Below are 16,452 nucleotides of genomic sequence, written 5' to 3' on the forward strand. Positions count from 1 at the left end.
ACTGCTTTGTTTTCAATTTTGACTCCTTAGCAGCAATTTTTGCTGGCTAAAAACCTGTAGGATTGATCTGAGTCACCCCTAAAAGCCAAGAAGTAGGACGAAAATAATACCATTCCCCCAAAATAATAGTTTCTTAGCCTTTCTCTTTCTTTCTTTGTTGCTTAGCAACTAGCAGGGGTTAGGTCGAAAAGTAGGTTGTGACCGAGTCAGTTGCCAACTTGCATGTTAAAAGACTTTTCCTCACCTACTCCTATACTTTTTCTTTCTCTTTCTTTCTCCTTAACCAAGCCCCAGCCAGTATGACAGGCAAGTAGCAGTACCCATTTAGCACCGGAGCTAACAAGACACACGTTGCCGGCCAACCTTATTGTTATAAACAGAACTGAGCATATGGAAAACAAGAAATTGACAAATGAATGGGGTTAAGTTCAAATGTTTATTTGAAGTTTAAAACGATTGTGAAACGAAACTTTTGGCGTGTTAGGATAGTCTTGATGGTGGCAGCAGCGGTGGTGGTGCATCAGTAGGAATGCTGATCGGGCTGATATTACTTGGCAGTGATCTAAGTTGGTCCGGCTGGGTGAGGGGCGGTGATGCGGCGATCTTTAATAGCTGGTGTCACTAGCGAGGGGTTGATGAGTGGTGATAATCCGGCAGCAGCGAAGAAGGGTAGTCTTCAGGGCTTGAATTAGAATCACGGGTGAGATGGCGGCAGCAGTGTTGGCTGTGCGTAGTAGCAAGGGGTAAGCTGCTACTAGCCGTTGCATGGAGCAAAGTTCACAGCATGGCTCACATTGGCCTAACTGCCCGTTTGTCGAGAAGGCTGACGCTTTTATAGTCATGACATGGATGTAGGTGAAGGCAAAGAGAGTTTTTGATCACTGGCTTGTGTTTTGCTTTTTAATTGTGTTTATTTGTTGTACTGTGGAGGACTTGTGGATATATTATACATATATCCCCCAGTCGTACAAAATAGGAAAAATTAATTGTTTTGAGGAAGGAACGAACAACGCGTTTAATTGAATTAAATGAACAGGAATTTATTTCGTAAAGAAACAAATGAAAGAAAAGGGTACAGCACGTGTTTAGTTTGGCGTGCGTCTCTCGCTGTTAACTGGTGAAAAGGAAAGTCAATTGTTGTATAGAGAGAGAATGAGAAAATCAATCCAGGCCATGGAGATAGAAAACGTGTGAAGTGTACGTACTGTCTGTTAGCTTGTGCCCCATACATAGTAGCAGGGATGTGACGTGCGCTGGCGCACATGCCCCGAAAGGGAGCGAATGGTCCGTCGACCGCTCAGCTCGGGAACTAAGTCGAAAAGAGGAGGAAACAGCTCAGGTCTCTTGCTTTTATAGTTGTTTCCAGTTGTCTTTTGCGCATGTGTGGATTTCCTTCAAAGGGGAAGTGGCGTTGCCCATGTGTGTGTACGTATGCGCGTATGTGTGTATGCACGTGAATGTGAGTGTATGTACGTAAACGTGAATATATCTATGTGTGTGTATGTGCATGCGTATGTTTGTGTGCGCGTATGTGTATGACAAGAAAAATGGCTTGAGATGTGAACGCATGTTTTTGTGCAAGACTAGAAGGGCTCGTACAGTACTTTAATGTGTTGTGGAGAATCGTCTGTTTGGTGTATGTATGCATGTGTTATATCGATCGAAAGCTAAGAAAGTTGTGAATGTAATCTAGTCGGTGTTGTATTGTTGCAGTGTTTCATGAAATAGATATTCGTGTTTATATGCAGCAGGAGTTGCGTTTACTGCAATGTTTGTGGTTCATATTTTGGTTTTCTTTTGCTGTGCAGCCTTCTCTGGCAGTTTTCTTTGTTGAAGTGATGTGTGAGCTATTCTATTGATGTGTGTACATGAAAAAATGGGGTTTGAAGCTGTCGCGTGTATTTAGTGAGTTCATTTGCATTGTATCGACGAACGGATTTTTTTTAGCGTTGCCATTATTGTCGCTGTCGCTGCGGCTGCTTTTCTGGTTTATTCATGTAAATATAGAGAGATATGCGATGTAACATTATGCTGAAAGTCCGATAACTCTTGTATCTCTATTACCTCCCTTTTCCCTGTACATATCCCATAACCCCTTTTTTTGTTCTTTCCCTTAATAAAGAGTTCTTCTCATCAGTCAACACGCTTGTCTATTTTCCTCCTTTGATTTCCTGTCCATTTTTATCTCTATTCCACTAAAATGCACCACTCAACACATTATTAACAAGAGGTGTACTCTCTCCAACATGTAAAACAAGCAAATAAAGTTCTTTCTTTTTAAGGTTAACATTGGTATTACTTTTATCATTCCAACTGCCACTAATAAAGGTAAGTGCTAGCCAGCCAGTGTTACAAACCAAATTGAAAGGCTGCTGCTGCTGCTGCTACAGATCCAAATACCCAATATATATATCAAATTTCGAAATTGGCCTTCGGAACAAGATCAAAGTGTAGTATCTGTTCCGGCAGATACTGCAAGCTATGACTAGCTATGACTAGCAAAGACCAGATGTGGGGGCAACCCCACATGCCTGACCTTTAACCAGCTCCCATTTCCCACCTCTCGGGAGCTGGTCCCCTTTTTCCCTTCCCCCTCCCTTCACTCCTCACATTAAAAATCGGCCTTGTGCCTAATTTGCTCGGTGGGGGAGCAAATAAATACCATCTGTTCCGGCAGATACTGCAAGCTATGACTAGCTATGACTAGCAAAGACCAGATGTGGGGGCAACCCCACATGCCTGACCTTTAACCAGCTCCCATTTCCCACCTCTCGGGAGCTGGTCCCCTTTTTCCCTTCCCCCTCCCTTCACTCCTCACATTAAAAATCGGCCTTGTGCCTAATTTGCTCGGTGGGGGAGCAAATAAATACCATCTGTTGCGGCAGATACTGCAAGCTATGACTAGCTATGACTAGCAAAGACCAGATGTGGGGGCAACCCCACATGCCTGACCTTTAACCAGCTCCCATTTCCCACCTCTCAGGAGCTGGTCCCCTTTTTCCCTTCCCCCTCCCTTCACTCCTCACATTAAAAATTGGCCTTGTGCCTAATTTGCTCGGTGGGGGAGCAAATAAATACCATCTGTTCCGGCAGATGCTGCAAGCTATGACTAGCTATGACTAGCAAAGACCAGATGTGGGGGCAACCCCACATGCCTGACCATTAACCAGCTCCCATTTCCCACCTCTCGGGAGCTGGTCCCCTTTTTCCCTTCCCCCTCCCTTCACTCCTCACATTAAAAATTGGCCTTGTGCCTAATTTGCTCGGTGGGGGAGCAAATAAATACCATCTGTTCCGGCAGATACTGCAAGCTATGACTAGCGAAGACCAGATGTGGGGGAAACCCCACATGCCTGACCTTTAACCAGCTCCCATTTCCCACCTCTCGGGAGCTGGTCCCCTTTTTCCCTTCCCCCTCCCTTCACTCCTCACATTAAAAATCGGCCTTGTTCCTAATTTGCTCGGTGGGGGAGCAAATAAATACCATCTGTTCCGGCAGATACTGCAAGCTATGACTAGCTATGACTAGCAAAGACCAGATGTGGGGGCAACCCCACATGCCTGACCATTAACCAGCTCCCATTTCCCACCTCTCGGGAGCTGGTCCCCTTTTTCCCTTCCCCCTCCCTTCATTCCTCACATTAAAAATCGGCCTTGTGCCTAATTTGCTTGGTGGGGGGGCAAATAAATACCATCTGTTCCGGCAGATACTGCAGCTATGACTAGCTATGACTAGCTATGACTAGCAAAGACCAGATGTGGGGGCAACCCCACATGCCTGACCTTTAACCAGCTCCCATTTCCCACCTCTCGGGAGCTGGTCCCCTTTTTCCCTTCCCCCTCCCTCCACTCCTCACATTAAAAATCGGCCTTGTGCCTAATTTGCTCGGTGGGGGAGCAAATAAATACCATCTGTTCCGGCAGATACTGCAAGCAAAGACGAGATGTGGGGGCAACCCCACATGCCTGACCTTTAACCAGCTCCCATTTCCCACCTCTCGGGAGCTGGTCCCCTTTTTCCCTTCCCCCTCCCTCCACTCCTCACATTAAAAATCGGCCTTGTGCCTAATTTGCTCGGTGGGGGAGCAAATAAATACCATCTGTTCCGGCAGATACTGCAAGCAAAGACCATATGTGGGGGCGACCCCACATATAAGACCTTGGTCAATGTAGGGGCAACCCTTCATACCAATTGTCACTATCCAGCTCCCCTACTCCCCGGGGAGTTGGTCCCCATTTCCCCTTCACTCCTCACATTAAAAATCGGCCTTGTGCCTAATTTGCTCGGTGGGGGAGCAAATAAATACCATCTGTTCCGGCAGATACTGCAAGCAAAGACGATATGTGGGGGCGACCCCACATATAAGACCTTGGTCAATGTAGGGGCAACCCTTCATACCAATTGTCACTATCCAGCTCCCCTACTCCCCGGGGAGTTGGTCCCCATTTCCCCTTCACTCCTCACATTAAAAATCGGCCTTGTGCCTAATTTGCTCGGTGGGGGAGCAAATAAATACCATCTGTTCCGGCAGATACTGCAAGCAAAGACCATATGTGGGGGCAATCCCACATATAAGACCTTGGTCAATGTAGGGGCAACCCTTCATACCAATTGTCACTATCCAGCTCCCCTACTCCCCGGGGAGTTGGTCCCCATTTCCCCTTCACTCCTCACATTAAAAATCGGCCTCGTGCCTAATTTGCTCGGTGGGGGAGCAAATAAATACCATCTGTTCTTCAGATGCTGCACTTCTATTTCTTGTTCTCTTTCGGTGGAGGAGAAATCCTTCACGACTGAGACAATTTTTATTTTTGTACCCTTTCTCCACGTTAAAAAACGACCCTGGTGTCTAACTCTGTCCCGTGGGGAGGCATTGTAAATAGGTGCAATCATGATCTTTAATGTTGACAGATCAGATTGCAAATTGGTTATCCTGCCGAGCCACATTTCCCACAAGCTTTCCAAACTAATTCTCTTGTTCCAAGTCCGAAACAAATATGGCTTGTTCCAAGATGCCCCCCACCCACCAATAAATAAATAAATAAATAACATTTTGGAAAATCGAAAATGAAAACTAGTAACTTGTTTTTAAAAACAAGGCCGCGTTGATTTTCTTTTTTTACTTGTAAACGAGTCAAGATATTAAAAAATGAAAATATCGAAAAAAGGTTATATTGTACATATCTGGTTTGGACTGGAGCTCTCCTGAAAAAAATGCATTTAATTTGATCGAGTAGTTTTTATTTTACAGCAGAAAAACACGTTTTTTAACTCATTTTCCCAAAATACCGTGTTCAGCAGAGAGTTCGGACTTCGGCGCCATTTTGAATTTTCCAAAACATCGGTAAACACTGTATGTTTGTCGAACTGAATAAACATGTTACATTAAATAAAAACACTAAAAAAATTATCCAGTTGGGTAGAAAAGTAACTTATCTTGCCTTTGATAACATTTATTTGTTATATATTTGTTTTTTGACAACGTTTTCGAATCTATGTGTACAGTAAAACAAACCCTTTTATAGTATGTTTTTAAAACATTGTTTTAGTATGTAGGGTATTTATTTGCTCCTCCACTGAGCAAATTAGGCACAATGCCGATTTTTAATGCGAGGAGTGAAGGGGAAATGGGGACCAACTCCCCGGGGAGTAGGGGAGCTGGCTGGATAGTGACAATTGGTATCAAGGGAAGGGTTTCCTCCACAAATGGTCTTTGCTTGTAGTATCTGCCGGAACAGATACTACAATGATCCCGGCCCGGCAGATACTTTAATCCCGGCCCGAAGGCTAAGAAGCTTTAGTATGTAGTATAGTTTTCGAGGTTGAGGGTGTTTATTTCGATAGCCGTTTTTAACACAGGGAGGTTGGCGGGGGGTTGTTTAGGTCGTAAAAAATACCAACTGCAGAATACCGGAAAATGATGGGGGGGGGCGCGTTCAGGCCCCCCCCAAAAGAAACCGAGAAAGTTTAAAAGCAGCGAAAAATAAATTCTTTAATTCTCTGTAGTTGATTTTTTTTTTTTTTTTTTTAAATAATTTTAATTTAAATAACTTACAACATTCAAAAAGTTAGCGTTGATTGCGTGAATGCAGTAAATATAAATACACACGGAATTAAAGGCCAAGGCGAAATCCGAAACGTTATAACAAGTAAACAGTAATATAAACTACCTGTTTTTTTTATTGTTTTTTAGGGAAAGTAATCTAAATTGTCTTGTGACAATCAGAGCATTTATGGCAAAAATGGTTTAAAATGGCAAGTCGTTTATCTGTATTATAAAGTTTGTTTTTATAAATGTATATAATTGCGTTTCGACAACGAAACATATTCCTCATTTTATACTCACTTTCCCTAACAACGGCTTTGTTGCTATGACGCTACTTTAAACTACGAAAGTTGAAGAGGCACCGCACGGCGCACGGGTGAGTTAATGACGATGCTTTTATGGCGTAAGCATTCATACTATTTTTGAAGTCTTTAACAAATGAAAGAAAGTAATTTCTAACTCGAATTAATTCACAATTTTTAAATATTGAAAATATGAATTAAAGATCGTCCGCTTCTTCTATTAACCTTTAGAAAATTGCTGACCGATAAACAAACAAAAACAATATATGTCGTTTATTTGAGAATTTTGTTTACGTAGTTCCTCCCCCCCCTCTTCTGTATCATCTGTAATTTTTGTAAGTTTCGAGTTGAACGCACAATCAAATACAATACTTTTCTTCATAGTTTCTTTGGATTAAGTATTAAGCTGTGGAAGTAGGAATGTTGCGATCCTGTCTATTTGGAGGATTTCTTTTTTATTTATGCTTTTTTTTTTGTGCGAATGTAGAATAGTTATTCTGAGTTCGCCGACAAATTATAAAATAAGATATATAGACAATAAATTGTGCAAGCAAACATTTGGAAAACTCGATTCCTTCTCCAGTTTATGTTCGTAGATTTCTGATTTATACCTATTTTCGGATAAAGAATATCGCTTACTTTTTCTTCTACAGTAGAACTCCTGCATTAAAAATTAGTAACAAAACAAAGTACAATACACAACACCATAAGGCGGGTCAAATACCGTAACTAGGGGACGGTAAACATCGTATTCTATATCGTAACCTGAAAAGCCATCTCCTAGGGCCACCCACCGCATCCTGGGGTCCAACTGTATTTGGAAAAAGAACTGCTTCCTACTACGTTTTATTTTTATTTTTTATTTTTTTATTATCTTTTGTTTAAGTTTATTAACTTAAACAAAAGATAATAAAAAAAGCGAAAGCACAGAATAGTTAAACACGACCCCTTCTCCATGTTAAGAATACGTTTCTAAATGATAATGTTATTATTTCAGCACAGTCTGTATTCTGCATAAGGACCCAAACAAACACCTATAATATTTTTATAACAAATGAAAGGAAAACAAAACTCTTTATAAACAATAGCGAACATTATTTATGGTAGCTACAATGGTGAGTGTAGGTTAACGAAAGTTGGTACAGTGTCACTGAAGAAATAAAATAAGAAAATTTGTGGTTGACCAAAAGTCTTCAAGTGAAGGTATTTATCCAGTTTACAACCTAATCATTATCAATTTCATGGCGGCATCTTCTGGCAGGTTACATAAGCAACCAGAAAATAGCCAACACAAAAACTGCCAGACGATTAATTCAAAATTTGGTGTCCTTCCCTGTTAAGAATAGCTTTGTTAACATGAAGCAAGACGGAAATGTTATGTTGACTGCACAGTGAACGAGGCATAAAAAATGACTAAGTTCAGCATTGCCCCCCCCTCCAATTTACCCCCAAAAGTACCCAGAAGACATCAAATTCTGGTGAAAATGAACAGACGGTCCAGTTTTAGGCCTTAACATATGTAAATTTAAGTTCTGCACCATGCAAAAAAAGAAATGACTAAGTCCATCATTTGCCCCCCCCCTATTTAACCCCAAAATTCCCCAAAGCCTTAACAGATTTAAATTTGAGTTCAGCACCATGCAAAACTGCTAAATAGACATACACAGAAAATTTTTGGACAAATATAGTAAAATAGTCCCAAAAATCGAGTGTTTTTATTAACCGTATAAGAACCCCTGGGGCACACCCAAGAGTTATCGCAAAGTATAGACAAACAAAATTATATAGAAATCAGTTACAACTTTTCAGAAAGTTTTATAGAAATCCAAGGCATCAATTTTTTTTTATTAACACGAAAGTGTCAATTTTAGCAATTTTAACCCGAAAGGCACTCCTAGAGGCAACCGGAGTTTTCCCGGAAAATCCATTTTGTTTTTTCCTTTTTTACTCATATCATGTTTAATGTTTGTGCAAAATTTCAAAAAATTCCAAGGCATAGTTATTGAGAAAAGTGCAGACAGACGAACGGACAATGATGAATTTACAGGTCTACCCTCCTTTTGTCGGGGAACTAAAAATGTTTTCTTGGTTTAATGAATTTCATGCTTTTCACTGAAATTTAGTGTCTTCTGCCAGCCGATAGGATAATTGCTTTGATATCTTCCGACTGCTTAGATAAACTGGCAGATGATGGGATATGGTGTTACCAGATATTGATACTGAATTTGTACTGAAGTAAAGATATGGAAATATGCATACTTATGCAGGATAAGGGCCGCATCATCGTCTGCATATTTTGGGCCAAATTACATAAACTGCCAGAAGGTGCTGCACAAAAATTTGTTTCCTTTTTTATTCTGAAAAAACACTGACCAAATTTTTCAATGAAAAAAATATTATTTTTATTGTTACGAAAGAAAAAAACGATGAAACATTTTAAGAAACTTAAAAGAAAAAATTCAAATCAAGAAAGAAAAAGCAATAATTGTATGGTATGTTTCATGAATAACTATTTTTTATGGCAATTTTTTTTTTTTAATGATTGTTTTTTAGGGTTAAGTTGTACTTCTATTAGGGTTAGTGTTTTGTTTGCAGATGTTTCCATTTTTGACAAAATTCAATATTTTCTGCCAGTGACTCAGCATCTGTCCCAACTTTACTAGATTCATGTTGATGACTTTAGACAATTTTTAAGAATTTATTCAGTTTTCTACAATATTTTTTTGTTATCACATTTGCCAATTGTCGGCTGATGCGATTTTCATTGACTAAGTGTTTTGACACCTTCTGCATGGAATATGCTAACGCATTTCCTATTCTGCATAAGTATCAAAATATATGATGATGAAGTCCATTTCTAATATTCAAAGCAAATTTATTGGTTCATCTTCATTAACATGTAAATGAAAGGGTGGGTAAAAGAGAAAGGTGTTAGAAAAGCTATACACTCATCAATATGGACAAACACAAAAGGGTACAGTTGCTTAATAGACATCCAAGAAAATATCAGACATCTGATTTTTTCGCATACACCGCCATGTTCACAGTCTCGCAGAACAACAGGGATGCCAAAGTAAAACAAAGGCAAAAAATTTGTAAATAAATGCAATCGCCATAAAAAAAATCAATCTTGGTCGCAACTAAATAATAGAACTCGTTTTTATTATTATATATTTTTAATAAAAATATCAATTTGCAAAAATCCGCCCGAAAATTAAAACATTTTGTAAATATATAAATGCACTCTGTGCCACGAAAATCCACTCGAAAATTTAAAAGTTTTACTTGTATTGCTGCTAAAGTTAATGTTTTGAAGAATAACTAAGTAAATATTGATTTATATTAAATACAGAAAAAAAAGAACTATACATAAAAAAAGAACTATACATAAAAAAAGAACTATACATAATAAAAAAGAACTATGCATAAAAAAAATAAATCTTGAATACGAAAATCCGCAATTCACTTACAACAATTTTAAATGTGATATTTGTTCAAAACATAATAAAAATATTTTGGTTAAAATAGTTTCAAGAAATTTTTATTTATTTTTTAATAAAAATATCAACCCAAAGAGTAATTAAAATTGTGTAAATATATAAAAATGGCTCTCTTGGTCACGAAAACCGCTCAAACATACCAAGGTAAAGGTTAAAATGGTGTCACCTGAAGTTTGTCCTTTTCTAAGTGAAGCTGGCCTGAGGTCCGTATTTCCTGCTTGGTCGACAGAGCTTACCGTTGATGTGCCATTAAGAAATCCAGAAACAATGTTTCTCTCTTGAATCCCTACTGGATGAAACTGCATGTTCATTAGGATGATGACAGTCAATAGCAGCAAATTTACCCCCTACTTCTACAGCGTGTTAACAATGATTGCGATCACAATTATTATCATGGCAACAACTACGGCCACTTGTTTCTAAATGTTCCATCACTGTTCATATTAACTCGCTGAATTATGAACTCTTCTTAACGGTCACATATTTATTTGTTTGAAATCAATACCACCTTTTTATATTTTGCTGCATACATGCGTTCATTTTTCTTGTTTCTATTATTGATGTCTGTATCTCCTTTCTTTGTTGTAAGACCAATTATCAACATCAACCCTTGCAACAAATTTCTGTTTATCATAACTCATAGAATGCTCACCAAAAAGGAGATCTCTCTTGAGAGTTCCACAGTGATATGCCATCATCCCAACATCCCTGGTGTCTGATCTCCATCTCTTTCATTGCTTATCAATCCCAGCTTTTCAAGAAACTAATCCATATAAGAAATTTTTACAGACCGGAACAAAAACCTTCCATACATCTAATCTTCTTTTGTTCATTTAATTTCCGAACTCAGAATCTGTGATGAGTTTTCATATTTGAGAATCATCAAAGATGCCAGTTTTTAACTTCTTTATTGTTACACTTAGAAATGCTTTGCATGAGTAAGTGATGTAGTTACCATTCTTGTTCAGAGTTTTAGTGAAATGTCTAATCTGCAAGGCAACAATTCTCACGCAGCCCAGTATTTCTTTGCCTAATGCTGAGCAGTGTCCCTACTCTCCAGTATGCACAGAAAACATGGCTATGAGGTGAAGTCAGACTGCTGAATTCACCATTTTCACAATATCAACACAAATAAGTCATCCATGTTGATCACAACAAATTTTTGTTGGTACATATTTCATTACTTCATACTATTTTCCCATGCAATGTTGTCGAATGAACAACAACGTATATGAACAACAACATATATGAACAACAACGTATATGAAGGCAAACATGTTGTGCAACAGAACACATTTCAGCAATCGGTTGTTGTTGTCGATGAACAGTCTCCAATCTTGTGCAGAAACTGAACAACAGTTATACAGGACATAAAGTCTTTCTCTTCAAAGAAAAAACAGAAATAATCTTAGATGTCTCTTGTGTCAAAGAATAGTTTTTTTTCTTCTTCAATCTGGACTTTGACAAGATGAGATTGTGAATAAGATCATTTGGCTCATCTTTTTGGGGGTGGACTATCATTGTTAATCACTTTTTTATTTTTTTCATTTTCTTGACCACTATAGGAATCTTCGTCATTAATGTCAGAAAAGTTTTTAGACAGGAACTGAAATTTCATCACAGAAAGACATGCTGACTCAAGATCAAGACATTTTATGCTGTTGATTCTAATTAGATCAATATTATAAAAGTAGCACTAAGTGTCATGATTTTTCAACTCTTTCCAAACCATAAGAATTTCAAACTGCAGGCAACTCTACTTGCCTTTGATCTATTGACATATATACTCGGTGCATACCTTACATACCATGTATGATACCCAAGCTTAATCCTCATCACTTCTTAATACCAAATTATGCATAATAAGCACATTTTATAAAACTTTTCACTGGTTTCCTATCATGAACAATCGTGTATTTTTCACTGATGTAACAAAATATACTATTTAAAAGGGCTTCTTCTTTGCCAAATTCTTCTGGTTAAAGCCGTTTTATTTATATCTTAAATAAAGATAGTAAGTCATGAATAGGTACAAACAAACCTTTAGAGTTTATTTGTTTCAAAATAAAATTGTTTCATATAAATAAAAAATATCCATATATGTAAAAACATGTCAACAACAAATGAGTGGCTTATTACAGAAAATTGACCTAAAAAGGCAAAATCCAATGTTACTTTTGGATTCAGCACATCAAGATTGTCTTTAATCAGATAACAAAAAACTTAGACCATAAATTTGTTGTGAACTAGTTTAATCCTTACCTTAATGCCACACCATCTTCTGGAATGTGAAGCTTAATTTATGAGTCATTTTTAATACATCTTTTAAAACTAATGATTAAAAAGTTATTTCACACACAGGCACACAATATCTAATGAGATGATTTCATAAATAGAGATAGACAATAGTATTTGTATTAGGATTAAAAAAAATGTTCTAGTTGAATAGCAATTGAATTTGTGGTTTCTGTGAACAATAGCATAGGGACATATAGAAATAAGTCAATTTGATCAAAAGTTAATTCAATTGCAAATTTCCTTCTAACATATTTTTATCAACTTTATTTCATATTTTCATTCAACACATCGTAAAAATGGATTAGTAAAGATAAAGTAAAATATTCATATGTCTTGACAAAGAAAGTTTATCAAAAGTTCGAAAGTTCAGACAAGAAAAATTTATTATGAATCACTGTTATGTCCTTACATACTCAGGTTAGAGTAGAAAGTTCATTAGACTGATAGAGTTCATGTTTATATCAGGAAATAATTCCATGTGTTGAATTGCCATCATCTTAAGACGTTTAGTTTCTGTGCTGATATCTGTAACAAGAGATTAATGACAACATTAGTTTACATACCAAGTAGTAGCGTTGGTAGAGTTCAGAGTAACAATAAATCATTAGGCAACGTGGCCTTCTTGGTGGACTATGTAAAGCATGAATGTGATTCTTTATATAGGATTTAGAAACAGATGCCTACTTCTCAGGGAGATTGTTTTTGATTGGCTAAACTCTGATATAAGCAATCAATCGAATTTGTGCATTTTGATTCAATCAGTACCAAGCATTTAAATCAAGCGAATATCAAAATATTTAGACATCATTATTCTGAAGTTGTTATAGCTACGACTACTGCTACATATTCTTTCTGAAAGTAAAACTCAAAGGAATTTCAGAGATGAAATACCTAAAGCTGTCACAAACAGCCTTTGAGTGTTGGTATATTTTGCAAAGGGATATCAAATGGCTCCCTGAACTTAGAATTGATATTAATGGAGACAATTAAGTAATTAGAAGATCACAGAAGAGATAGAACAGTAAGTGTGCATTGTTCTGGGAAAGTTGATCGAAAAAGATCAAGAAGAATTGAAAAATGTTAGTATCAGGCACGCGAATAAATTTATTAGATCCTTTGTTTTGTTGGAACAGATTAGGCATTTTACATTGTGAACATTAAAATCAACGCAGATATGAATGGAAGCAGAACAATAAAGAAACAGGATTTTGTCAATTTTTTTTAGAGTTTCACTCAATCACAATAATTTCATTGATAAAATATCTTTTGTGAATAAGAACAACACAGAAACATGTAAAGAGATTTGAGATCACATTGGAAAACTATCGTTAATGTGAGCATAAATTCTATAACCATGGCGATCTTGTAGATCGATCATATTTAGAAGTCATGTTAGAATAATGTGAAATCTTGTCAATCAACAGAAATCCATCCAACATTGCCAGTTTCACATGTTTGATCTTATGTGGATGGATTTTAACCTCTGGAAAGTTGGAATACAGATTCGTAATATTGGTACAGGAAACTTGGTAGTAGGGATGCAAGCAAGAGTTAAGAACTTAATTTTTTTGTGAACCTGTCATTATAGAAATATGTGGAACACGTCAGTAGAAGAGTTGAAAGCAGATCATGAAGAGAATGAGTAAATAAACTTTAAAAGTCATTGAAGGAAGAAAAAATATAGCAATTCTTACTAACATGGCATCAAGAAGCTCCTCTGGAAACTACTGCTAGATCCGAACTCCATTCACAAATTGGCAATACAGCAGCCTTGGTATTATACACCTGCTAATAGGACAGACTCTTTAGGTGTTACTCCATGATTAATGCCTTTGAATTATTTAGCACTAATATTAGTGACATAGCAAAAAAAAAAAAAAAAAAAAAAACCCCAAAAAACAACACAACATTTCCACCTACTATTTACTCAAAAGAACAATCAAGCCAAGATCGAGAGAACAGCAATTCTTTTCTCTTTAATAGAAATATTACTCATGGAATGTTAGGACTAAAGGATAAAGTAGTGGAAAATAAAAATTATGATGCTGTAGAAAGTGAACCATCATTATGATGGTTCACTTTCTACAGCGCATCATAATTTTTATTGATGATTATTATCTTCAACTGTGCTCATCCATTCTTTGACAACTCTTGTTATTAATGTTGCTGTGTTACACTCACCTCGCCAGACAATAGGGTTACCAGTTAAATTGCTGAGAGCTTGACCACGAAACTGATAGTACTAGTTTATATGACACTAATAACAGGTAAGAAAGCAGATCTAATGGAAAGATGGAAGAAATTGAAAAGTTGGGTCATTGTGTAACCAATTTAAATAAATTGCCTAAGATAAGTAAAAACGATATTAGAAGATAGGTCAGAAGAAGATACTAGGTGAAGAGATTGAAGGAATTTAATGATGGCTGAACTAAACATCTTTAATCATCAAGAAATATCAAGAGGAGGGGGAGGAGTTAAATCTGAAATTAACAAGACAGATATTTGAAAAATGCATCCATTTAATCGTGGAATTTAGTGATGAAAATACTGGAAGAACAAAGCCTATTAAAAAGATGAATTGCTGTATCCCAAAACAATGTCTTTTAAACTAATAAACTGGATGCTGGAATTCTGTGTTGAACAACTCAGATTATATGCAACATTTTATTATGTAAAATATGTTTGTATTTTCCAAATAAAATTGTGTACACCATGGTCTACTATACATATTATTATAGTAGGCCATGTTTACACTCATAAATTTCATATGTTCTAGGAAGCAAAATGTCTGTAGCAGTTACAACTCCACATCCAATTGAGGGAATTCCAACTGAAAATATTCAGCCTGTCAGTGAGAAGAATACATGTGAAAGCGGTGATGGAATACAAGGTAATTTTGTTTGATTATACACATCATCTGTTGATAGTTGTTAGAAGAACTTGGAAGTTGTCAAGTTTTCCTAACATTTCTATTTGACACCAATTCTAAACAAAGAATTTATATGACGTTTCTGAATTTTTGAGATGAAGATTGGTTATTCGTATTATTTGGATTCATCGTACTACTGTTCTCATCTGGAGTGTGATTTTCACAACGTTTCAGTCAATGTAACCGCCGATCTTCTTCAGGTGTATCTTGTTGAAGTTAGGAATATTTCCGTCGAACTCAGGAATTTGGATGGAATTTTGAGCGGAATCCTTTATTTACTTCATGGGGGCAGCATGCTTGCTGTTGTTCCGTCAACCATGATTGGATAGAGGTCCTAACTAATTTGCAATTGTATTTTTTGATCGCCCACACTGAGGATTGAACCTTCAGCTTTCAGGAGAATATGACTTTTTACAATTGACCTGTGATGTAGTCATTAGAGTACTTGGAAAAATCAATTGTAAAAAGTGATATTCTCCTGTTGAGGACCTGTGGCAATCCTTCAAAAGCAATGTTGATGAAGCAACACATAAGACATGTGAAAGATTTGATAGTAGGCTGCACAATTCAGTTTGCAAACTTAACAAAACATGCTCAATGTTTAAACTCTGACGACTTCTGCCAATTGCATTGTGAAACCACCTGCTCTGCAAGAGCTGATCACAACATTTACTGGTAGAAAATTGCTCAAAACATAAAGCAAGCCTCGTCAGTAGGTGATACAAGAAAACTATACAATATTCTTTGATTGACCATGAAACCATTCAGAGGCACCAGCAAAATTATCTTCAATCAACAATTTGAGCCTATCACAAATCTTGATGAGCGCCTCCAATGTTCGAGTTCACCTCATTGCTTAACCATTCCAGTTGAATCCCTCAGATTCCAATTGTTCCTTCTGCAGTTTATGACTCCATCATCACCCCCCCCACCACCACTGATGAAATTCTGGTGCCATCAAAAATTGAAAAATAATAAGGCAACAAGAGAAGATGGTCTTTCATCTGAAATCGTCAGACATTGGTTCCAATTCTCCATCAAATTTTACCTATGTCTGGGAAACCAAAAAATTCCCTCAAGACTAGAGCAATTCCATTTTGCTTCCCTTTTACAAGAAAAGTGATGAACGCTGTTGCAGTAATCATAGTATCAGCTTTATTGATATCAGTGCAAAAATCTTTGCTACTATCCTGTTGAAATGCTTCCGTAAACAAAGAGAGACATGGACAAGACCAAACCAATGTAGATTTTGCCTAGGCTGAGGACATACTAACCAGATTTTTACTCTCCAAAGAATACTTGAGCATTTCCGGAATTACCGGCAAAAGGTTATCGTTTGCTTCATTGACTTTTCCACTGCATTTGAATCAGTTGAC

At 37.1% G+C, this 16,452-nt stretch overlaps 1 protein-coding gene across 9 annotated transcripts in view; it reads left to right on the forward strand.

The window, feature by feature from the left end:
* The first annotated feature begins 6,305 nt into the window (after positions 1 to 6,305).
* LOC145256414 (uncharacterized) overlaps positions 6,306 to 16,452 on the forward strand; it is a 98,943-nt gene continuing 88,796 nt past the window's right edge. For 5 of the 9 annotated variants that reach the window (XM_080115282.1, XM_080115283.1, XM_080115290.1 and 2 more), the window contains exons 1-2: positions 6,375 to 6,450; positions 14,924 to 15,037. In XM_080115282.1, the coding sequence (XP_079971408.1) occupies positions 6,432 to 6,450; positions 14,924 to 15,037 (133 nt within the window). In that variant the 5' untranslated portion in view covers positions 6,375 to 6,431. Of the gene's footprint in view, positions 6,451 to 14,923; positions 15,038 to 16,452 lie in introns of all 9 variants that reach the window. The other 4 variants (XM_080115286.1, XM_080115288.1, XM_080115284.1 and 1 more) reach the window with 3 other exon arrangements.

This window comes from Euprymna scolopes, chromosome 32, assembly GCF_053919585.1.
Source record: "Euprymna scolopes isolate OS-2025 chromosome 32, ASM5391958v1, whole genome shotgun sequence".
Classification (NCBI taxonomy): Eukaryota; Metazoa; Mollusca; class Cephalopoda; order Sepiida; family Sepiolidae; genus Euprymna; species Euprymna scolopes.